The sequence below is a fragment of the Ammodytes marinus genome (genome assembly GCF_949987685.1).
Source record: "Ammodytes marinus genome assembly, chromosome: 13".
NCBI lineage: Eukaryota > Metazoa > Chordata > Actinopteri > Uranoscopiformes > Ammodytidae > Ammodytes > Ammodytes marinus.
The window spans coordinates 26,072,728-26,097,305 of NC_137217.1; the positions used below are offsets into that span (position 1 = coordinate 26,072,728).

Sequence of the window (24,578 nt, forward strand, 5' to 3'; positions counted from 1 at the left end):
ACCCTCAACTTGACCAACTATATAAGTAACATAGTTTTATAATAAGAGTTCCTTCCACATGCAAGAAGTCACATTGTGGTTGTCTTGACTTCAGCTGTATAGCCGGTCATTTGAGTTTTTCTTCTCTTCCTTTTGATTTGAAAATCCAGTGTTCTGATGAAACAGTGAGTACTTCATGCAAATGATTAAGCTCACTGTTGAAATTATAAAACACTGAATGACATTTGTCTGACTCATAAAATCTGCTTATCTTATATTATTAACTAAAATTGTATCTTGTAGCCTATTAATCAATACACTTTCAGTATGCAATTTTAATTAAATTGGCTGGTTTAAATCTATACTGTATGTGTTGTGTGATTCCCTCGGAAATCAACTGAAGACACTTGTATTACTGTGGTGCTGCGGGGAGAGAATGAAGACCCTGTTGTTGTGCTGAGGGCCACTCCCCAGACCAATCTTTCAAGAGCTGAGCGGTTGCATCCAGACACACCACCACTCTGACATAACTCAGTAGCAGGATTATTACCACTGACCCTTGAATGCTGGTAAGACTGTCCTTTTCCTACTTTGTCAATTTCACATCACCGAACCAGATTTCAGTACTGTATATACATTATGACTTCAAAATAAAATCTTAAAATCGCTCTCTTTTTTTCTACAGAAAATAAAGACGCTTTATGCTGAACATCATTGTTGGCTGTAAGGTAAGATTCTGTTTAAAAAAGATTGCAACCTGTAAAGTGTTATCACACTTAGCACCATTTCCATTTTTAATTCATGCAGTAAATCCATACAGAAGTATGAATTTTTTTTAAATCTTTCCCTCAAGCAGTCAACCCAAGCGATTTTAAATTACTGGTTATTTACTTAATTTGCTAGACCATTGTTTATTGTACTCATGGTAATGGATAAGTTTGCTTGTGTCCTAAACCTCTCTGTAGGATCATCAACCTGACAGAAAAGCATGACAGGTGCTGTTAAAGCTTTCTTCCTATGCTGTCTACTTCAAGGTAGGCTATTCCAAATTCAAATGTTCACAATTACTCACAAATATTGTCTTTTGTCTTAATATTAAATGTTTTGGCTACTGTTATTTTGAATGGTTTAGTCTTCCCTTTTAAGATTGACAATTTATATTTTCATATGTTTTTGTTGCAATTTGTGACATTAACTACTTGTTGGACGTATACTTATGTTTGTGTTAACCTTGGGTGATATTTATTCTGTTTCTATTTATCACTTCAGGTAGCTTATGCCAACACTGGGCAGCCGTGTTGCCTCAGGCAGTAGAGGGACTAAGTGGATCCTGTGTGGTCATACCCTGCACTTTCAGCTTGCCCTCAGATTGGGAGCAGCACCTGGATGATTCGTGTAAGGTCATTTGGAAGAGAGGCAGTTGGAGTCGAACGCAGGTTTTTGATTCCAGCCTCACTGGATCAAGCGCCAGCTTAAACACCCTGCAAGGAAACCTGACGGGGATACTGCGCGAGAAGGACTGCACCACTATCTTCAACAACCTGCCACCCAGCCATTATGACAACTACTACTTCAGACTGCAGTGTGACAACGATCTTAAGTTCAACTTTCGAACGAGTGTCCTTATCACCGCTCAAGGTTTGTGTGATGTCCTGTTAATGTTAGGCTACAGAAATACAGGTGTATCTAAAAAAAAAAAAGTATACTGTGGAAAAGTCCATTCAAATAGTGAAACTTTAATATATTCTAGATCCATTACACAAAGTGAATATGACAGGCCTTTTTTTAATTATTTTTTATGATTGAGGCTTACAGCTCAAGGAATGAAAAATCCAGTATCTCAAAAATATATTCACAAAAAAAAATATCTATAATACAGAAATGTTAACCTTCTAAAAAGCACATTTATTTTAGATTTAATTTTACGTTGTGTAATGAATCTAGAATACATGAAAGTTTCACTGTTTGAAAAAATTAACTTTTCACTGATATTCTATTTTTTGAGATGCACCTGTAAACCCTGGACATCTTTTGATATCTCTCTTATTATTCTTACTCGTCAGATTCACTGCCTAAACCAACCATAACTCCATCCAGACTGGAGGTGGAGGAAGGAACTCCAGTTAGGTTGACCTGCTCGGCTGTAGTGTCCTGCCCTGTCCTTCCTCCGGCTCTGACATGGCTCCCCAGCTCAGGTGACATTGAGGAGACCTTGGAAACTAAATTGTTGAGCTCCGTTATGAACTTCACCGCTTCTCACCTCCACAATGGACAGAAGTTCACGTGCTCGGCTCTATACAGCCGACAAGCGGGCACCAATGACCTTTTGTATGAGAAAAGTTTGACCCTCCGTGTTCTTTGTGAGTATGTTTCTGCCATTTTGTATTTTATGTCTTATTGTTGTGTTGAATGCATCACGTCATGCTATCTCACAATAAATAATTCAATGTCATCACATGTGTGTCCTCCTTCAGCATAACTTGCTTTAGCCCTAATCAGGAGAACAGTATGACCAGTATCTCTCCAAATTTATTCATTTACAACTACATACTTGATGACTTATTAGAAAGCGGTAAACATTTAATCCATTATTTAATAACATAACTGTATACTTGCTCACATACTGAACTCCTGAAGTATGTCACACATTTAGATTTTAAATGTTTTTCTTCCAGATCCTCCAAATAACACGTCAGTCACTTACTCTGGTCCAGTAAAAGAGGGCAGCGCGTTGACTCTGACCTGCAACACTAACGCAAACCCACTTGTGGACAGCTACACCTGGTACAAAGTGGAGGGAGATCAGGTGACAGATGTGGGCTCTAAGAAGAGGCTTTCAACTACGGTCTCAGAAGACGACAGTCGGTTTTTCTGTAAAGTCAGCAACAAATATGGAGCCGAGAACTCATCCATCACTCACATCGACGTACAATGTAAGTAAGAGTGAAAGAGAAACGCAGATGACAAATGCTGGACGGCAACATGGACTAGTGTTATTTTCTTTTTCACCCATACTTGTTTGTTTTCCCAGTTACTCCCAAAGAAACCACAGTTATAGTCAACCCTATTGGTCCGATTCTGGAGGGTAGCTCTGTTAGTCTGTTCTGTAATAGCAGAGCCAACCCACCTGTGACCAACTACACCTGGTACAAAGATGATGAGGAGGATATGGAGCCTGGATCGATCTTAGTTATAAACGGTGTCGAACCGATCCATAGTGGGGACTACCACTGTGCTGCAAAAAATGAACTGGGAGAGAACACTTCGGCACAGACTCAGCTGGATGTTCAGTGTAAGTTCATTTGACACAGTAAACACATTGATCTGCACTGATAACAAACAACACAACTGTACGTTTCCAGTGTGTTCATATGCTGAATATGGCGAGTCCACTGTATATCCAGCTGTAGTCACCCAAACATGATCAGGAGCCAAGACTCCGTCACAGGGCGCCACTACAGTGTCTGGACCGTGGACAGTAACACATTGTCGCATTGCGTGACAACCTCAAAATCCTTTCTATGCCCGTGGTCCAACATGACTGAGCTCTGTTGTACGTCAACATGTGTGCCAGTGTGTTAATTTATGTGTAGATGTTTTGTGCGTAAGTTAACATTTCCAACCAGACAAAAGACAAAAGGTCATGTTAGTTTACTGAAAAGATAACTTTAAATTACAATTTATTTCTCATCGACCTTGGAAGTATTTACCAACCTTTGGTTTTCTCTTCTGTACTCTAGCTTCCGTTAATTGAAAATGTATGACATTTAGATCTGGGGTATTACAAAATATTGCAACATGTGTTATTACAAAGTGTGTTCAAAGTGCAAACCTTGGAAACTGCAGTTGAACAAACAGATCCATTTATCTGTGTTGGTGCTTTAAATCATCTCACATGATCTTCATCACTTCGAAGGTTTGTCCCTTTGTCATAGAATTGAGTTTAAAATGTACAAATGGTCACAGTCCAAAGCGTTGAATTAACCTGGACATTAGTTGTTGGGAAAATGTATTCTGCATTTCCAACAAATAGGCAATTACCTTGAAAAACACTTTATTTTTCAGATCCCCCTAAGAACACCTCAGTTTCAGTTGACCCCTCTGGTCCACTGCTGGACGGCAGCTCTGTTACTCTGACCTGCACGAGCATCGCCAATCCAGCAGCGGTTAACTTCACCTGGTTCAGAGTGGCAGGTAGAGAAAAGGAGATGGTGGGCTTCGAGCGAGACTTGATCTTCAATGTGACCAAACTATCAGAGGATCATTATTACTGTGAAGCTCTGAATGTCCACGGATCCGAATACTCACAGCCTGCCAGTATCGATGTCACATGTGAGATTTATTTATCTTTTTTTATCAATTATATTTATCCGTATAAGTTTAACCATTGCATGCTCAAATGACTAATTACATTCTCTATCTCAGTTGCTCCAGAAATCCTGTCTTCTTCGCGCTGCGTCAAGATTTTATCCCAGATCCGATGTTCCTGCGACAGCCAGGGGAACCCCCCTCCCTCCTTGGTTTGGGAATTGGCCGGGGAGCCTGTCAATCACTCTGCTGACATTCCGATCAGGGAAGTTCCCCTAGGGAGCGTGGCCATGAGAAGCATCATCACCTTGTATGGCCTGGACGAAGACATGCCTTCTCTAGTCTGCCTCGGCATCAACTCACTGGGCTCTGATAGTTATGTGTTCAACGTTTCCTCCAGCGAAACACAGTTAGGTAAAGAAAGATGCAAGATGATGCCTTTATATTATGTATGTAGATAATCTGGTACCTCCTGGTTTAACTGATTTAAATGGGTTTTTGGGCACTTTCTAGGCTTCCATGCTTTGTCTCTTGTGGTCGGCTCCGCAGCAGGAGCACTGGGGATGCTACTGGTGTGTGTCCCACTGCTGCTATTCTATTGCAGGTGAGAAACATAAGACATTTTGGAAACTAGACAAACACATTTTGAGGGGTGTGAATTTAATTTTGACCAGGCCATAGGGCAGCCTTGTCTACGCCAGAACATCTTTGAAATATGATTATGAGAGAGATGATGATAAATGACCGTACATATAATGATGAATTTTTGTGTTGGTCGTAGGAAAAGGAAAGGCAGCCTTTCACTTGACAAGGGATTGGTGGACACTTCAGACATTTTAGTTACTAATGGGGTAAGATGTCGTTTCACACATGCACACTCATGTTTATCTACATACACTGCATGTGAATGAACAGAAAGTCTTACAGATGCATTAACAAGGGAACCTTTTCAATCCTATTGCTGCAGCATCCCCTTCTCTGTTCTCCATCTATAAGGTGTTCTGACAATAACAACATAATAGTAGAATATTTTGTTTTAACAGCAAAGCGGATGTCGTCTAACTGGGCCTAATTTGGTGAAGAGAAATACAATCTCCTCTTTCCATTACTGAAACAGATGTTTTGTTTTCCTGTAGATCAACTCTTCACAAGTGGAAGTGATTCATACCAATAAAAAAATTCTGGAAGAGGAAACAGTAGACCCTCTCCACTATGCCAGTGTCGACTTCACTAAACTGGAGGCCAAGTCAGAGAGTAAGCTTGGGGAAGGCGAGATCAGAGGCCTGGCCTCCAAGACAGCTGAGTATGCTGAGCTCAATCTGCAGTCCAGAGGAAGCAACGGAGGAGACACAAAGGAGGAAGAGACAGTAGCAGACACTCATTTGGGACAAGAGAAAGACACTGATGGTCTCATAGGACAGGTCAGTCAATAGTTCATGGGTTGACTTTAGCTACAGTGTTAATGATGTCCCATTTCAGTTTTCCAAAGTCGGTGGAACACCACTAAGCAGAATACATCGTAAAGTCTGCAGCAGTGGAGGCAACATTATATAAAGTGAGTGATGCTACACTCAAGTTTAGTTCAACTTTTGTCACTGTAACTCTTTTCTGTCACTTTTGCTCTGTCTCTTTACTGAAAAATGTATAAAAACAAAAAAAAACATAAAAAGATGTTAAATGCTAACGTAGGTAGTTATCTCATGATGCAGGTCAGTCAAAGTGTATCTTCATGCTGGGAAACTAAACTTCACTACAAAAAAATCATAATAAATGTTCCTTTAAACCCATTACTTTATAATTCTACTGTCCTAAATTAATATTTCAATGCTGAGTTTTTTCACAGTTCTGTTAGTTTGTTATTTAAATGTGTGGAGAGTGGAAGAATCAGGTACACAGAGTAAGCGTTGTCAAACACTTTTTATATTGGTAATTTTGTATCAGTTTTTTTTGCAAAAATACATAAATATGTTTGCTTGTTTATGGAAAAAAAGAAAATGTCTTATGAAATGGAGAATATAGAATAAGGCATATAACAATTGTATTAACATGCATATATACTGTATATAAAAAGCCTCAGTAAAGCAATTGCTGCACAGCCTTGCTTGCAACATTTCAGCCATGTCATCGTGAGCTGAAGCATGTCACTTCATATAAAATAAACATGCCCTTTATACAATTAAAAGAAAGTATTTAACTTCACCATATGTTTCTTAGGTTCCATGGACTTCAGTAAATCTTATAACAGTAATTGGTAAAAATGATATTTAAGGAATGAAAAAACAATACATGAGAGTGATTAAACGATCATTTAAGAAACTAAACTAATTACAGATTCTGAAAATGATTGCATGTAGTTCAGGGGCAAGCTGGCTGTAGCTGTAAGGTAGGATAAGAACATCTAAACTCAGATTTTGACCTGAGAGTACTGGGTCTCTTCCTCATCAGATGTGCTGGAGTCACTGCTTTCTCTTTGATGTCCATGCTTTGCCTTGAAGCTCACCTGTGAATAATTGACCTCTACTTCATCCTCACTGGTGTCCGTGTCATAGTTCAACGGATTTGGAGACTTGGCTGAATTTGCTGTACTGATGTTCTCGTAGTCCGCCATACTCTCTTGTTCATTCTAGGAGGACAATAGTGATGGTCAACAGATAATTTTTTAAATAATTGCACAGCAAAATTATTATGACACATTTGATACTTGTGAGGATTTAAAGATGATATTGTCTTGACTAAATCAAAATGTTTTGTTAACAAACATCTTTGCGTCATAGATAGTACTATACAAGACATACTCCTTATTTCAACATTTAAAAAAAGTATAATAAATGCCATAACCACAAGGAAAATAGAGATCCTACTTTTATTATTCAGACACAAAATTGCCTCCATTGCTTTAATGCAAAAAAAACATGCCAATAGGGGTGTCTGACCTTATTAGGTGGATTTTTCTTGAGAACCGTAGAATACACAACATCTTGTTCCGCTTTTGCCTTTCTGTTCCAAGAAGAAGAAAAAAAACATCATAAAATATGCCATGTCATAAAACCTCTCTTGTTCTGGTGTTATATGGAAAAAATTAATTCTCACTTTTGTTTATTTTCAAAATGTAAAGTTGCGTAGTTGATAGAATCATCCTCTGTGTGTCCACGTTGTTGTCTGATTGGCTTTTGCGCAGAGGGTCCCTGAGCAGATGTAGACAGAAGACATCAGTAAATGTATAGGTGCAGCTGAATAAGTTCTTTTAGGCCGGAAAATGGAAGCTGTGGGTCGTCCGGTGATTAATTGCTCCACAATACTGAATACTGAATGATTGGTGTTTTAAAGAACAGTGGGCAAAACAGCAGTTTAAACACTGAAAGACACATCTGTACGTCTAAAGTGGAGCTAGACAGATACTGATGTTAGAAGACTGAGGCTAATGCAGAATTTTTAATTATATTTTTTAACACTTATATTATTTGTATGTGTTAAAAGTATAATTGTATGGAGCCTCCTTAAGTCCAATAAAATGATTATTTTATTTAATGCACACAAGTTAGTTTATTGTTTTGAGATCTCTGTATCATGTGCACTTAAGATATCACCTTTTAAGACTTTGTACTATTCCTTTTTGAAAACGTTTTTAAAATCGGAAACGATGAAGATTGTAAGATTACATTTTTCTGTTTAAATTTAAACCTTATGAGTCCAACATAGTTATAGGCCTTTGCTCACTAACGTATTTCTGGAAAATGTTATAATTACTTAATGTTTTAATAATGTTTTTGTTGTTGCAGTTTTACAGTTGTAGTGGTTTCATATGTCTGTTTAAAAGAATTTCCATTATTTTGAAGGAGGGCAACTTTGGAGGATTGCATGAAAAAGTGTTTTAAAAAGAGTGGTTGCAGAGGCTTGAATATCATGAGTTGTTGTGCCTAAATTGAGTTAACCTCCATAGACAATGGTTCCGCAAATTTAACATGTCTAGTTTGTTTTCAATCTGAAGTTTCTAAGCTCAAACTGTGCTTACACTGAGGATATCATGTTTTCCCCTCTCAGAGCCACAGAAGACATGTCCCAACTATTTTCACAGGCTAAGTGGAAACTATTATAACTACTGTCTAATTTGTAAAGGCCAACATGTAACTATGTTATACTGCTCTCATTTCTTGTTCTCTTATTAAAGTTGGTTTGAAACTTGCTTTGAACTCCTTGACTCACCTGTTGTTTAACGGGCTGAACAGTGCAGTAAACAGTGTTGATGTTGGAATCAGGCCTGTGGAGGGATAATGACGTAAAGAGTAAATACATGTATACTCAGTGAGTGCCTATAATTATTGACAGGGCAGACTCATTGTGCCACTCGTGTCTGAAGGATTTTAAATGGATGCTTTGAGTCCATGAGCAGCAGCAGCATCCAGCGCCGTGTCCTACAGAGTGGGCCTTGTTCCGGACGGGGACAGTGTGTGTGTGTGGGGGCTGCTATCTTACGTGCTGTCTGGATGGGGCTGGCGTCGATGGGCCTTTGGACGGCACGGCTGGTCTGGCAAGAGGTCATCTCTGCTCCGGAAAGGCTCTGGCATGACGGGCTCGTTCCTAAAATGACTCCTGTCGCAATCCCGCCAACCCTGAATGTGTTTACATACAGACACAAAGACACGTCAATTTTCCTGCTTGGTTTGTACAATAAAGAAGCTGAAACGGTTGTACTAACGAGTCCTCACTAGAAAACCACAACAGGGTGTTGGGTTTGTGGTTCCTTGTCGAATCGATTTGTTTCTCTTGTGTCTGAAAACATAAAAGAGGTATGGCAGTGGTAAAACAGTCAATTACACATGCCAAATCATCTGTAAAATATATTTATTTCAGCATAACATGTAGTTTTCATACATTACCTGTAGACAAAGAAAATAAAGACAATAACGAGCAGGATAATAAGACTAAGGAAGAAGAACTTCAGGACCTTCATAAAGCCTCCTTGGGTAAAAAGAGAACGCATCAGTACATGGACACATTATATAGACACTACGTTGTTCATAGTTTTAAATTGCTTGAATTTTTTTCAAAATAAATGTGTTTTGGCAAGTCCAACATACACATAGCATGGGTCTCATGGCTTTGAATTCACTCACGTTCAACAAACAGCTGGACTGGGTCAGACGATCTCTGATTTATTTCATTTTTTGCGATGCAGTAGTAGACTCCCGGTTGGTGTGAATGCACTGTGTAGTTCTGATGGTCAGACACTTTCTCATCAGAAGACCCTTCCTTTGTCTCCATCTTCATGTGCCATGAATAATGTGTGACCGGGGGATAGCTGTGACTGCTGCAGCTCACCATCACTGATCTCGTCCCGTCAGTCTCCTGCTGCTCTGCTGCACTCAAGATATTTGTATGTTTTGGTGCATCTAAGCAGGGACATTGAAGTGAGAGGGAAGCACTACATCATCATATATTCATTATCTGAGTGTTCAGAGAAAAACACAGCTTTGAAGAGAAACAAGTAGGGCGGTATATTTCAATATTTACAATAATGTATTATATTTCAGTGTACTCACACTTTACTTTAACCTCAGCTCGCGTTGAGTTTCCAGTTCCGATTTCATTACTGGCTGCACAGCTGTACAGTCCGCTGTCAGAAGAACTGACAGACTTCACAGTGAAATAAGGACTGGATTCCTTCTGGATGATTTTAATGTCCCCATCAGTCATCTTCATCCAGGTGACGGAGGTAACTTGTGGGTTGGCCTGGGCACTGCAGTGTAGTTTTAATGTCACGTTTTCTTTCAAGACAAGGTTAGGCTGAGCTTGTACTTTCACATCGGTGGGACGATCTGCATTTATCAAAAATATAGAGGAAAAATGTCTTATCATTGTCTGAATATGCAGTTATAATTGCCTTTATAATCATTGGCGTGATCACAAACAAATATAACATTTACACAGACACTATATTACTGCTGTGAATAACAATTGCAGATTGTGGACTAAAACATACACACAATAACATGCACACTTGTGAAATATACATTCCAATACATAATGGCCCTACAAATTAGAGCGAGGGTGATTCAAATGATGTGGTAATTTTTCAGGCCATAGTTTGTGGTAGTTACAAGGCATCTAAAACATATTTAAGTTTGAAAAAAATCTATTTGAACTATATTTGACTTATTAGTGGAAAAAGGGTTGAGATTAAAGTAAGTTCGATTAAATTAGATTCACTAGTTTACTTAACAGGGCACATATTCAAAATGACTTACTGTACCTTCACATATAAATAACAGATTATGAAGATTTACTTTCAACATATGATAAGTAATTTTTATTTCCATACTGATATCAGGTGACAATACGTTTATGGAAAGTTTTGGTTTTGAAATTATTTGTTTGATTAGCAAAAAGATAAAGCACAGCTAAATCACTCACATTTCACCACCAACTGCCTTTGGTCGCTTTTGTTCGAACCGATGCGGTTTGTAGCAGCGCAGGTGTAAAAGCCTGCGTGGGTTGAAGTTACATTAAATGTGAGTTTGAGAATGTTTTCATCTGATTGAGAGAAAGGCCACAAAGACTGAGAAATTGATGTGGAAGTCAAGGTTAGATGCGACAGCGGGGAGCTTTCAACAGTGCAGCTGATGGTGATGAGATGACCTTCCCTGACCTCAGTGTCCATAGAAAGCGTGGGTTTGGTGGGAGGATCTGGAGAGAGGAAGCAACTCAGATTTAACAACGATTAACTCATTTCATTACCATGTTGCATGATCCTAAAATAGCGGTCAACAAACCGGAATTCAACATCTGTACTTAATCACTTTTTAAAAGTTTGACATTTTAGGAAAATGGATAATTCTATTCCTCAAAATATCAAATAAGTTAAGTTTAAAGTACAACATTAAATAGTCAAAGAAAAACTATCAAAACATATTTTTTGTTGATTGTCAATAGTGTAAATGCATATTTTTTCTACATTTTACTCGATTTCAAATTTTAGAGAAACTTTAATGTCACTACACTATTACTTACAGAGTACTCGTATGCACTTCGGCTCACTGTTTTCTCCAGTATTGATGGTGTTGGTTGCCTTGCAAATGTAACATGCTTCATCCGCTCTTTGTACACCGGACAAAGTAAGACTGTCTCCAGTAGTTGTCTTATACTTCCACTGAGAGGAGTCAGTCTGTTTATCATTGTTGTTACGGTACCACCACGAGTATATATGTGCGGCTGGTTGGGCATCAGTGCTACAGGTGAATGTAAGGTAGTCACCAACTTTTATTTCAGATTTGCTGATGAGAATTGCGGTATACCTCGGTCTGTCTAGAAAAAAAGAATTAACTTTTAGCATGCTTTCTATGGTAATATATAGTCTGCAGATTTATTTAATTTCTCCTTTTAACAATGATCTGACTTACATGTTGTACAAGGAGTTGTGAAACTTACAATTAACAATGATTTGACGTTGTGCTGATGTTCCAGGACCCACAATGTTTGTGGCTCTACATCTGTAGGCACCACTGTCCTCAGGTTGGATACTTTCCACAACATGTGTCTGCTGAAAACCAATCTGTCTCCCATCTTTCAGCCAAGTGTATCCACTAGGTTGTGGATCGCTACTCTTCACATTACATCTTAAAGTAATTCTATCTCCTTGGTTAACTACAGAAGTAGACGGAGTCATCTCTACCTCAACTTGAGGAGAATCTGAAACAGAAGATTTCAATATTCTTTAAAGGCTGATCCACAATGACAACCCACAAATAATATCATAGTATTTTTTTTTCTTCTTTTTTTTTAAATACCATAGCAAAGGTACAAAAAGCACAGCAGTATCAGTTAAAACAACTGAGAAGGAAAAACACAAGCAATTCAATCTATTCAAATAAAAATGTAGAAAGTACTCACATTTAACATCAATACGGATGGGGTTTGATGTCATTGTGCCATGCTTATTTTTAGCTTCACAATGATATTCCCCACTCTGTGACGGCTTAATGTATTGCAACTTCCATTCTGCTCCTGAATGCATTTCATTTGTGTTACTAAACCATCCAAAGGTGGGTTCAGGACGTCCTTTGGATGAGCAAGTGAGAGTGACAGTTTGTCCTTCCTTGATTATGCCACTGTCTTTAGGGCTTATTTCACCCAATGCGTCTTTAGGAGCATCTGTGTCAATAAATTCAGTACAAGTGAGAAGAAATTAGTCTACTTACAGCAAATTATAGGCAGATTGTTGAAATCAAAAAATATTTAGAATTCCCATTAAAGAGTTATCTCAAGTGTTCTAGCAAATAGCACAAGTGCAAGTTTTAACGGAAATCAACAATGCAATTGTCGAACTTTGAAAGTTCAGGTTTTTCTGACAATGTACTAGACAATTTATTTGGAAAGAAATGTAAGCGCATGGAAACTCTTAAAAGTGTTGTCATTCAGTTGCATTACACTGTCCTTTAATGTTGCATTGTGGTGCTACAACAAACTGCTGCCTTAAATGCACTTTGACATTTAGCAATCTATTTTTACTATTTAAAAGAACATGACTGAGTAATTCTGCTAGGTAATTCTGATCTTAAAACAAAAAGCATTTCAAAGTGCTATGGGAACAATGTAGTGCAACAAAATTAAATATTAGTTTTATGTTCAACGTATTCATGTTCCAACTCGTTTGAATGATTGAGGACTTGTTTGCTGTTTTACATTTAAATCTGTGATCTCCTATAATAGAGGTAAATTGTTTGTTATAAACAAATATGTCCTAACGGATACTTCCGAACTGATCAGAATTAAAAATATCTGCACGTCTACTGCTGTGTTTATGAATGTTATTTATTTATAACGGTCTATCACAAAACAAGAATAACTTGGGTTTAACTTTTTCATTCTATTATATAATAAATAATAATGTTAATGAATAATTAAAGAATGAGCACCCCTTTTAAAAAACAATCAAGTGCAAGACTTGTTTTTTTCATTTCATCAGTAATATGACCATTGAAATAGCAGACATGACATAAATTGACCCCCTCTTCATTAACTTACATTCAACAGTTAAAGTGATATTTCTAATCAAAAACACGTCTTTGTTATCCTGTGTTTGGCATGAAATAACCTTCCCATCATCCTGCCTGTCGACGGTAAGCCTGACTGTGGTGCTTTTCTTATCTCCTTGTTGACTAGGTGTTGGGGACCATTGTGTCAAACCAAACATTTCTGGATTTGAATGACATGAACTCAAAGTGGAGCATGTGATGTCTATCATGTCGGATTCCTTTACAACAGATGGTTCCTCAAAAGTGATCAAGCATGGATTTTCTGGAAAATATGAAAATAAGAGATAATCAGAAAGTAAGGGTAAATTAGCCAGTTAATTAAACAATACAGTATCACAATGAATTCATATTTCTCATGGAAACATTTCTGCCATAAACCCTTCAGCTATAGTTACATATAGGGCTATGAAGGTGAATACTGAATCATATCTTGCTAATGCTAGTAAACTATGCAGAGAGGAGCTTTAGTACAACTGCTCTGAAGTAATAGTTTATAATCTAAAATAATAAATCAGATTGATCCACAGAACAGGGAGAGAGCTGGTTGGTGAAACTTTTTTAAATAATGTAATTGTATTCACATCCTATCACAACTTCATTTACTATTCTCAAAATAGGACTTGACTATATATTATTCATTTTAAATTATAACACTGCAAATGTATTCTCATACCCCTCAAATTGTTTTCTCAAGATGTAAGATATATATTTTTAACATTTATATCCATATTAAATCTTAACCAATTAGACTTTTTGCCTTCAGAGCAGCCCATATTATGTTTGCATAGCTCATCTTATTACTCAGTATTTTCTGAAAGTATTTCAAACTTATATACTTTGTACTTACCTTCAACTGTGAGGACTGATGGGTCAGTTTTCCATTTCAATTCCCCTATGAATCTAAAAATATAGTTTCCACTGTCAGTTTTGTTAAGGTCACAGATCAAAATACTGCAATACTTTCCTGAGGGTATGTTCCAACTTGAAGCTGGAGAGCCGATATATGTCACCCTGTTTGCAAAGTCTGGACTGACAGGACGTAATGACTTATTTGAGCTGTAAATGATAGTGGCATTATAACTTTCGCTATCCCTATTCCAAACTGCATTCTTCATCCAAAACCAGTATGCACCAACAGTAGTGATACTATAAGTAGTGACTTTGCATTTGATTTCAATGCAAGACCCCTCTTTAGCTGTCAGTTGCAGGTGACTCTTTTCTATATTGAAGCTGACTTTTTTCTCACAAGATACATCTGTGGTGGAGAAAAGCATAGTGAAAAAAACGTCAGATATTGTTTTTGACTTAAAGCAAATGTTGTAAAAGTAAACACTCTAATCTTTAACGAGTAATACAATTCGTACTTTTAATAAGGGCCAGAAGCACAAACCACCAGATTGTCTGAGCATTCATCTTTGTTCAGCACAAAAGCTTGATATCTGTAAGAATAAAAAAAAAAAAAATAAAAAAAAAAATAAAAAAATAAAAAAAAGGACAGTTGTATTAATTAGAAAAAAGGAAACTTTTTTTTACTGTAAACTAGCTATGTTACCAATAAGCTTTTTTTCAATGCAAATCAGCTACTCTCAAGATTTTTTTTTTCTTCCTCTTTTTATCATTTTCTGACCCGTTAAAAAAAATGTCTCCCTTGTTTCAAGATTGTTATCTTTTCTCATACAACTTGTAAATTTTTCTTAACCCCTTAATACCTAACATTTGACTTGGAAGAATTTTGTTTGTATTACACAGGAGCAAGTTGTTTGGATTAATTTTGTCTGCTTCACCGTCCATGCAAGTAATTGCATACAACATCACACAAAACATATTTAGAGTGCAGAGCAGTGCATTTACTTCATATATTTGGTATTTTAACCTTACATTAAACATTAATACAATGTGTTAAAGGCTCTGTATACAGTGTATTCATCACTTAAAATACCAATGTATACTTGTTGATACAACAAGATTACTTTTTGTTGGAGAAAGTTGAATCTGAATCATTAAAAGTTGAATACAGTTTCCCAGACATTTGAAAGTAGTCAAGCAATGACTTAGATATCAACAACTTTGATAATATAATTGAACCTGTATATGGAATGATGACATGTTCAGTCAAATAAAGGATGTTAGATTGAAAGATGAATAAGTAGCTGGTTCTTACCTCAAAGGATCAGCTTATAGCAGCCTATAGCTGAAGTCACTGTTAGATTTAAAAAGGGAAGTTTTCACAGTTGAACCAAAGTCTTGTGAAATTTGCATGTCCAACCATGCAAACCAGAGAACACAATATTTTATAGTTGAACTGATGAAGTTGATTTTGTATTTTTTCCTTCAACTTGCCTGCCACAGTATGCATGCGGTTGAACTTCCTCTCACTTCCTGTATTTGTTACTTTAGCCAATAGTGAAAGCCACAGAATTAATGCTTTGACAAGGTCCTTTAGTACTTCAGGTTCATTAAAAGAGGGGAAAATGTATCAAAATATGTAGAAAGCATGTACAATTAGTGCATTTCTTATACCTCAAATGTAAACCACACATAAGCAGAACACTATACAAGAGATAAACAATTTGACTTCATTTTCCCTCCTGTAGAGCAGCAGCCACTATCTTCTCAGCATCAGCCGCCATTTCATCGATGGCACCGCTTAAGGCTTGCAGCATGGCAGTGAAGGAGCGGCTGGCAAATCGGGCATGTCTGGGCATCGCCATCTCCACAAACTTTGATGAAACTGTGTCCAAGTCTTTTTCTGCCGCCGCCAGCCGCTTTTTCACTTCCCCTTTGGTGACCTCCACTGACAATGCACAAGTCCGCAGGTCTTTAAGTACTGAAGGTTCTTTTCCTCGCTGTCGCGCCAGTCTCTCAACCGATTCGTTGTCCAAGCACAGAGATAATTGTGCCTTGGTTAGAATCCGCACTGCTACACTTGAGTCCACCATAGAAGCCACAAAGGGAACAGGAATAGCTGACATCCCACCAGAAAGAGAGGCAGCTCCCCACACTAATGCTTTGAATGCCTCTCTTTTCTGAGTGACTAGGGAGGAGGTCAGTGTCGGCAGAGCCAGGAAAAGTGCGTGGGCTCGGATCTCTGGAAGGTCTCTTCCCATGTCCTCCAACAGTCCAGGGAAGTCAAACTTCTCCAGGGTGGAGGGTCTCACCAGGTAGACCTTAGGCTGTGCCACACCCTGTGACCTCAGCACTTCCAGGCTGGCTTTCCTCTTTTCTTCTAGGCTTTTTTCTGCGTCACTTGTTGTAGCTAGGAGAATAAAATACACTGTTTGTTGCTGCAGTGACCGGGCCTCCAGGAACACTGCCACACTGTTAGGGTCAGGTGTTTGTGTGAAAGTCATGAAGACAGCATTGTAGCGAAGGAACTTAACTCTTTCCATGTATTCCTCTGGTTTAAATGGAGAGGTGGAAGGGACGGGTGGCAGATCCCACAGGCGGAAGTCCGGGTGTTTGGGGTTCGGGTAGCTTGCCATTTCTTCCGCAGCAACAGGGGATGGAAATGGAGCCGCTCCTTCGTCGCCAGAACTGAGACCACAGAGGAAGTTTATTAAGGTGGCTTTTTCATTCCCACGGTCCCCTACCACAGCTAAGTTGATCCTGCTGATCAGGAGATCTTCCACTGCATCCTTGACATCTGATAACTTATTGCTTTCTATGGACTCTTTGAGCGTTTCAAGGAGGTTCAGGCCCTTGAAGACATCTGCCATTTCTGTGAAGAGAAAATTAAATATATTGCAACAATTTAAGTCACTTTAAGATCATATTAATACTTATACTTAATACTTAGTTGCAAAAAAAGCATTAAAACACATCTACACTGTCACTGGAAGTCTGCTCAATCAGCACTTGTGTATATCATGTTTATATCTAAACTGTACGTGGTCCATTAATAAAAATAAGAATCACTTTAAATTAAATGTTAAAAACGCAAATCTCTAGTCAGATATCATTGTGAAAGTTTTAGTCTTAAGAGGAATTCAAGATTTTTAAAGCATTACAATATTGACTTTTTGGCACCGCAAGTTTAAATGTAACAATACTGCACACACTTACCTACGGATCTGGAGGAGAAGTAGCGCTGTGGTTGAAATATTTACTCAGTTGTCAAATGTTGCTTCTTCTGCCGCTCTGAAGCACAACAAGCGTCAGGTTGATCTATTTAAGGCATCTGTCCAGCTAGTGGATCATTCTAATCCTGTTAGCTCAGCCTTAATCCAAAATCACTCTAAGTACATTCATGCATAGCCTACTGTTTTTATATCCTAGTCTACAAGAATGCATACAAACATTTAAGAGCATATAAATAAGCATTTAAACACATTTTTAAATTAACCATACTTTGTTACAATAAAATAATTTAAATAACTTACATGATTTATTATTATCTTTTCTACTATGCACAACTGTCATCCACACAAGAGAGGATGACAAAAACCCATCAGTATGTTCATGAAGCAGGATAAAAATTGCAGTAAACCTAGTAACAATATAAATATATAAAAATAGTGTACGCGTCACTGTCCACAAAGTTGAAGATGAGATATGGGGCACTAAATGTTGATGCACGGTTAAGGAGCACACATCATTACTACAATGTCCATGGTTCAATTCCACCATGACATTTATACATGTCAAGCCCCTTCTTTTGTATTCCTTGTTTACTCTCTTTCTCTAAAAAATTAAGTCAAATGCCAAGAAAAAAAAGACAAATTAAGTATTTGACTAAAATCTTTAAGTGTAGACTTATCTAAAACAGGCTCCACTGTATTACATGAAACCAGAAACTATAGGATAGGATAGGATTTACTTTATTGATCCCCAATGGGGAAACTGGTTTGCCACCATGGTCTGTACAACATAGAACATACAAAAAAACAGTCTGGACTGTCTTTTTAAAAATGACACTAGTTTTTCACTTTCTAGTCCAGCGTACTGTCCAGATGCACACCCAGGTATTTGTAAGAGGGGACCACCTCAACCGACTGTACCCTAATAAGGATGGGGGCTGCTTGTGCTTTTTTTTCTAAAATCAATAATGAGCTCCTTCATCTTATCAATATTCAGAGTCAGGTTGGCTTCCTCACACCAACTGACAAAGCTATCAACTTCTGTTTGGTAAGTCACATGGTCATTTTTGGATATACCTGTATAGCCAACTAGGGCAGAGTCATCTGAAAATGTTTGTAAGTGACGGAATTCAATGCTGTGCCTGTGGTCAGAGGTGTACATTGAAAATAAAAATGGAGATAAAACCGTACCTTGTAGGGGCCCCAGTGTTTGTGGTAATAATGCCAGAGCTAGTGCCATGAAGCCGTACAAACTGGGGTCTACTAGTGAAGTAGTCTGTGACCCATGCAACAGTGGAGCTGTTGAGGTTAACATTTAGAAGCTTGCTGGCTATCTATTTTGTAATTAAGGTGCAAGGACTTGTTGGATAACGTCTATACACAGGCCCTGCAAAGATTAGTTTTTGTTTGTATAGCCTTTTTCTAATGAACAAAAGAATAACGGATACCTCCCTGTTGATACACCAGAAAACAAACAACTTTTTTCTTTTCTGTTAAATTAATTGTAATTGTCCCGTGTAGAAATGATGAGGCCATTACCAGTAAAGAGGAAGAAAGTAATGCAAAGTTGTCAGAGGAATGCATACTGTATGTGAGAACCTTGAGTCAAGCTGCAGTCTTGCTTTCTTCTCTTTAAAGAGGAACCCAGTATGCAAAACATCTGACATGTGGTTAGTTTTTCAGATGTTATTTTGGGCTCACGTACTCACCCAGATTTCCTGTTTTACAGCAGAACACATTGTTGTAAAGTTATGTTTTTCAACACCAAGGTCTGCAAGTTAACTTCAAATACTATTGAAATGTGAGTTAATTTCCCAACAACACATGTTGGTACATTTGTTAGTAGATGTGCCTCAGTCTCTCTGCAATGATATTCTGATATAAACACATTTTACTGTACATTTGTGTTTTTTTGTATTAGTTTTAAATTATGAGCTTTATGGGCGGTGGTATGCCTATTTTGAAATTCAGGCTTACGTTTCCCCTGCTTCTTATCTTTAAGGTAAGCTACTGTACCTGTCTGCTAGCTCTATCTCCATTCTGACTGCACAAATGTATGAATGTTATCAAGCTTCTCATATAACCCTCAGGAGAAAGCAATGAGCCCAAAATGTCATACCGTATTTCTTTTAACACATCATGAACATTGCACTAACTTAAATGACACAATGACTATCCTTCTACTCAAAGTGCCTCGATAGCAAAGAAACATCATTTTGATTTTTGCTCTGGTTTCCGGGTTATATCAAATAATGATACTAAAAAAGGAGTGATGTTTCAATTGTACAACAGTTAATGCATCTTAATACAGTGAACCTAATTCCACCTTCAAGTGTGTACATATGTCTTCAAAGTGATTTCCAAAACAGCCTTAAACCTTTTCTTTGCATTTAGGTAGGTTTTGAATGATCACAAAGTTCACGACAGGCTACGATCCAAGTATATTATGTATGATATTTATTACATGTATTATAAACTGTATAGTGGTGAGTGCTGCTACAAAGCTGATTCACCAAATGATTTGTACTACATTTTGACAGTTACACAAATGTCTTGCATCATTATCCATATACCATCAGTTCAGTTTGGCTTCTGAAAAAACCCAGTTACATTGCAGAAACTGCACATAGGACAATAACACATGAAGCAAGCAAAAAGCCATCACATTAGAAAAAACAACAGAACCATACATCATACAGCTAAGCAATACTATCTTCAAATCCCACATCCCTCACATTAGAATACAGCGTCACATCCTCGCCACCTTCCTTCTCATCTGGCACACAATGCATCTCTACATCTATGCACTCTCCATCTTGTCTCTCCTCTCCTTCCTCCCTCTTAATTTCAGCGTACTCTGTCTCTGATGTCTCTTGTGTCGTCCCTGCCCCGGCTGGATTCTCCCTTTTAATCCGTGAGAAATCAAGGTCGGAATACTCCACGTCTGATTCCCCTGCCAACACAGCTTCTCCTCCTTCAGCTGCCTCTTGGTCGACGGCCTGATAATTTTCCACTGCTTGACCAGCATCTATCTGTAATGCAAAACACAGAAGTGGACAGATGATTCTACTGAAAACCTCTGCATTGCTGTTTACGACAGTCTTTTTCAGTACTCACTGAGTGTCAAGGAAATTGGGTCAAAACCTACACATTGGGGATTTATGTAGAATATATAAATTATTACCAGTCGAACCTCGTGACTTGTCACCATCTCCAGAACGTCAGCCATATTTCCATAGGTTCCATGTTTTTTTCTGAGGAGAAATCAGAATCGCTTTATTCGCCCAATGTAAAGTAGCACACAGGAATTTTACCTGGTGGTACAGCACATTAAAAAGAAGGAATTAAGATGATTTGTAAAAAAAAAAAGAAAAATCAGAAAGGGAGACTGTAGTCTAATAATAGGACACCATACTGACAGATAACAAGAACATTCCATTACCATTAACCATTTTCTAAAACAGATATGTCCTTCCTATGTCTTTTATAAATTACAAATTAACAGTATACATAAATTTGGTAAAAATGACGGGACATGAATAAGAACAGTTTACCTGTGACAATTTTTCACCAAACAGCAAATGATTGCAGAGAGAAGAGCGCCAATTAAAAATGCAATGATGACTCCCAACTGAGTCATTATTCTTAATAATTTCATGATTTGGCCTGAAATCAAAAAGGTAAGAAAATTATCAAAATTGAGTCCACTGACAGCCTATTTACTCTTCAATGTTATACTGTACATTAAATTAAAAGGGTGTTCAAATGTAAGAAGATCAGCAGCTAACCTTCTTCCTGTTCAACTTTGTTAATCACGAGGTTCTTTCGTACATCTTCATTTCTGCTGCTGACACACTCAACAGTGTTACTTTGGTCCTTTACAGCCAAGATAACGGTGCTGTTGACTGTGTGATTTGATATAGTGGTAATGACAGAATAGTCAGTGTAGTTCTCCAACAGCGGCCATTTGATGGTGGGTAAGGGAGACCCCTGACTGATACACATACAGGTCAGAACCTCCGACAGATGTATGCATCCAGAACTGTTTAGGATCTTTGGATACACTGCAAAAAAATCACAACATCATATAATGTACACAGTATGCCGATTGTAGAGTAGAATATGACATAATGTTCCATTGTATAGAGAGATGGAATTCAGACTACCACCCTGTTTTATAGTTCACTTTCCTGTGTACTTATCAATGTACAGATGTACTGTCCAAAATATTCTGCTGTCACATTAGGTAGGACAAGTGTGGCTGGGTCAGTTAACTAGGATTTTGTAATAACTGATGAAGACTACTTTGCTGAACCCCTGAAAAGGCAAAACAATGCTTTTTGCAGCATTATCGGGCCAATATGTTCCCTGAAAAAAAGGCTGATACAGTCATGTTCCCATAAGATAAAAGAGAGTAAAATAACCATGCAAAGTCATTGCTTTAAAAGTTTTACACAATGTAATGGATTAATATTGAGTAAATAACTAATTAATTCAAGGTAATTGCTTGTGCAAAACAGTGAAGTCTTTTTCAAGCTACTAAGCTAAATTAAAAGGGGACTTTAACTGAATACCTAAAATGTATCAGCAATTTTGGAGCATGAAAGGTAAACGTTTTAAAAACTGTTAGCAGTGCAACATTTTCAATTTCTTATATTGAAGATGCCTTCGGCAGCTTTAAAAAAGCAATATTGGCATTTAAGTTAGGTTTCGTAACAAAATTGCAAAAAGTTATACTTCAGGCCTACCTGTGTTAGCATTGTTGATTCTCACAGTGAAGAGCAGCGTCGCCCAGATGGGAATAAACATCCTAATTCGATGATTGAGCGAGTAGGTCTGTCCCTACAGAGGTCACAATCTTAATCTCTCAGAAGTACTTTAAATACAAAAGGAAGTTCGGTTGATCAAACTGGACCAGAAGCAGCTCCACAGCTGACAGCACAGATGTTATTACAGGATGTTGCATGTTCACTCACACTGTACTTATGTGAAAACATTTGACTACTACTTTCCCAATGGGGCCCCTGACAACAATGCAACAACTCTCATGCACAATAAACTTGTAGTCTTTTTCTGCCATATCCAGTGCAAGACTTTCTTTCACCATTTCTCAAAAAATATCTACCTTTCCTTATCAGCAACACATTTAGTTTAACTAAACTATACTGTATATTGCAGCTGCACTTATTAAGTATGTACTTCGCATGCAGTACACATACAATTGGGACATACTTTTTTTTCCTCATGCACCTTGAACTTTAACCCCCCTTATATGTTCATCACAATATATTGCGGTCGTTGTTCTCTCTCTGTGGTTAGTTGGTTGTGACATAACTTCCGCTTAACAGCCGCTTGTGGGTCAGATAGCAAAAAAGTATGCTAGAATGGATACTGCAAAATACACCTGGAACATTATGGTATTTTTGGCATACTGCATTGAAATAATGTATTGGGACATCCTTAATCTTTCTGGCATAGTAAATCATATTGAATTATGGATATTGGAACGCACAGTCAATATTTAAAAAAGGTAAGCATTTATTGTTTGTGTCATTTTTACATGGGAAGTTGTGTCAATTGACACAAATTCAGGTCACATCACTATAGTGGTGTGTACAATGACTCATTGAAATGAAAATGACAAGACATAATAATGCTAAAGCTGAGCAGCAGCCATAAGGTCAGATCTTCACTAAGACAAACATAGGGGAAATGGATATCCAGCAAAAACAATTGGCGTCTCATGATGTTGGGGTTGGAACAAGCTGGAAGATAAATTAATTTCGTAGACACTTCCACAAAATAACAGCAAAATTCAGACTAGGCGCACAACACAGCCACCTTTTTCTTTTCTGCCTCCTCTTTGTATTAATGCCCTATCATCACCTCCTCCTCATTATATTTACTTTACTTCCTGTGAAAGGAAATTAGCATCAAGCTTACACACAAACACCTTCTTCAAACTATTTACACATGCATCACATCTGAACAGGAATTTCTTTATCGTATAATTTGAAAGAAATGTATCCCTATACAGTCCTTAAATCTCAGCCATCATTTCCTTCACATTAGAGTAAACTGCAACGTCTGCCTTTTCCTCTTCTTCTGGGACACAATGTTTCATCTCATTATCCTGCCCTATCATCACCTCCTCCTCATTATTACCCTCCAACAGTTCACCTTCCTCTTCACCATGGTCTGTTCCCTTCTCTGTTTTTTCTCCCTTTATTTCAGCATATTCTGTCTCTGTTGTCTCTTTTGAATCCTCTTTAGGACATTTACTCTTCAAAGCTGAGAAGTCAACCTCGGAGTATTCCACCTCCATTGGTTCCACGTTGCCACCAGCACCAGCTGATTGCTCAGCAACCTCAGCTCCTCTTTCAGCTGCATCTTGGTCATGGATAACATCATTTTCCACAGCTTGACCAGCAGCAGTCTGTTGGTTAAATGCAGGAATGATAAAAAAGTTGACCGCTTAAGCAAGTTAAACAACTGCATGTAAACTATGCAACTCGGGATATTGTTTGCGAACCAATAAAAATAATTCCAGCTTTTATTTTGGTTTTAGTAAAGCTTGCTTTTGTGTTATAATAGTCTTAAAATTAGGTTTTACTAACACAACTGCATAACAGTTCTAAAAAATAATAACTAAGTGTTTAAGTCCCTACAAGTACATTTTCATTCTGAAGCAAAAGAAAAACGAGCAAAGTGTATAATCACAAACAAAATGTAAAAGATTTGTTTAAGCGTTTAACAAATATATACATAAAAACCAGCAGTAATATAAATACCAGTGGAACAGTTGTAGTCACCATCTCCAGGGTCTCTTCCACATATCCAGAGATCTTCTGTTTTTTTCTGAAAATGATTTACAACAGGGACACATGTTAATGAATAAATATCAAGGATCAAACAAAGTGAGAATGTCATTGTATAGTGCAACTGCTTGTTTTCTGTACATCTGAAAATAATAAACAAAACCTAAATATACCTCTGGCATTTTCTGGCCAAACAGCAAATGGTTGCTGCAAGAACTATCCCAATAGAAAATGCGATGATGACTTGCGGCTGTTTCACAGTTATTAACACGTTCTTGAGGACATCTGGAATAGAAATGCAACATACAATTATATTTAATCTCATCTATCAATTCATTAAGCATTGTTCTAGAGTGGTAGAGGTA

General features: G+C 37.7%; 3 protein-coding genes across 3 annotated transcripts; 1 reads left to right on the top strand and 2 right to left on the bottom strand.

Annotated features, from left to right (window-relative positions):
• Positions 1 to 967: 967 nt before the first annotated feature.
• Positions 968 to 5,720, top strand: LOC307259686 (B-cell receptor CD22-like; the record flags this gene model as incomplete). Its single annotated transcript, XM_080039630.1, has 10 exons — positions 968 to 1,013; positions 1,249 to 1,617; positions 2,043 to 2,339; positions 2,655 to 2,912; positions 3,011 to 3,271; positions 4,045 to 4,311; positions 4,405 to 4,701; positions 4,801 to 4,891; positions 5,069 to 5,138; positions 5,424 to 5,720. The coding sequence occupies 10 exons, from the start codon at positions 968 to 970 to the stop codon at positions 5,718 to 5,720; spliced, it is 2,253 nt and encodes a 750-aa protein (XP_079895756.1).
• Positions 5,721 to 6,310: 590 nt separating this feature from the next.
• LOC307259687 (B-cell receptor CD22) lies at positions 6,311 to 14,434 on the bottom strand (the record flags this gene model as incomplete). The annotated part of the gene is made up of 14 exons (XM_080039631.1): positions 6,311 to 6,910; positions 7,221 to 7,284; positions 7,378 to 7,472; positions 8,491 to 8,545; positions 8,761 to 8,897; positions 8,994 to 9,057; positions 9,165 to 9,246; positions 9,402 to 9,677; positions 9,828 to 10,103; positions 10,699 to 10,971; positions 11,296 to 11,513; positions 12,318 to 12,435; positions 13,309 to 13,581; positions 14,167 to 14,434. 14 exons carry the CDS (start codon positions 14,432 to 14,434, stop codon positions 6,692 to 6,694), a joined length of 2,418 nt encoding a protein of 805 aa, XP_079895757.1. The 3' UTR covers positions 6,311 to 6,691.
• A 1,461-nt stretch (positions 14,435 to 15,895) lies between these two features.
• Positions 15,896 to 17,035, bottom strand: irgq2 (immunity-related GTPase family, q2; the record flags this gene model as incomplete). Its single annotated transcript, XM_080039513.1, has 1 exon — positions 15,896 to 17,035. The coding sequence occupies one exon, from the start codon at positions 17,033 to 17,035 to the stop codon at positions 15,896 to 15,898; it is 1,140 nt and encodes a 379-aa protein (XP_079895639.1).
• Positions 17,036 to 24,578: the final 7,543 nt, after the last annotated feature.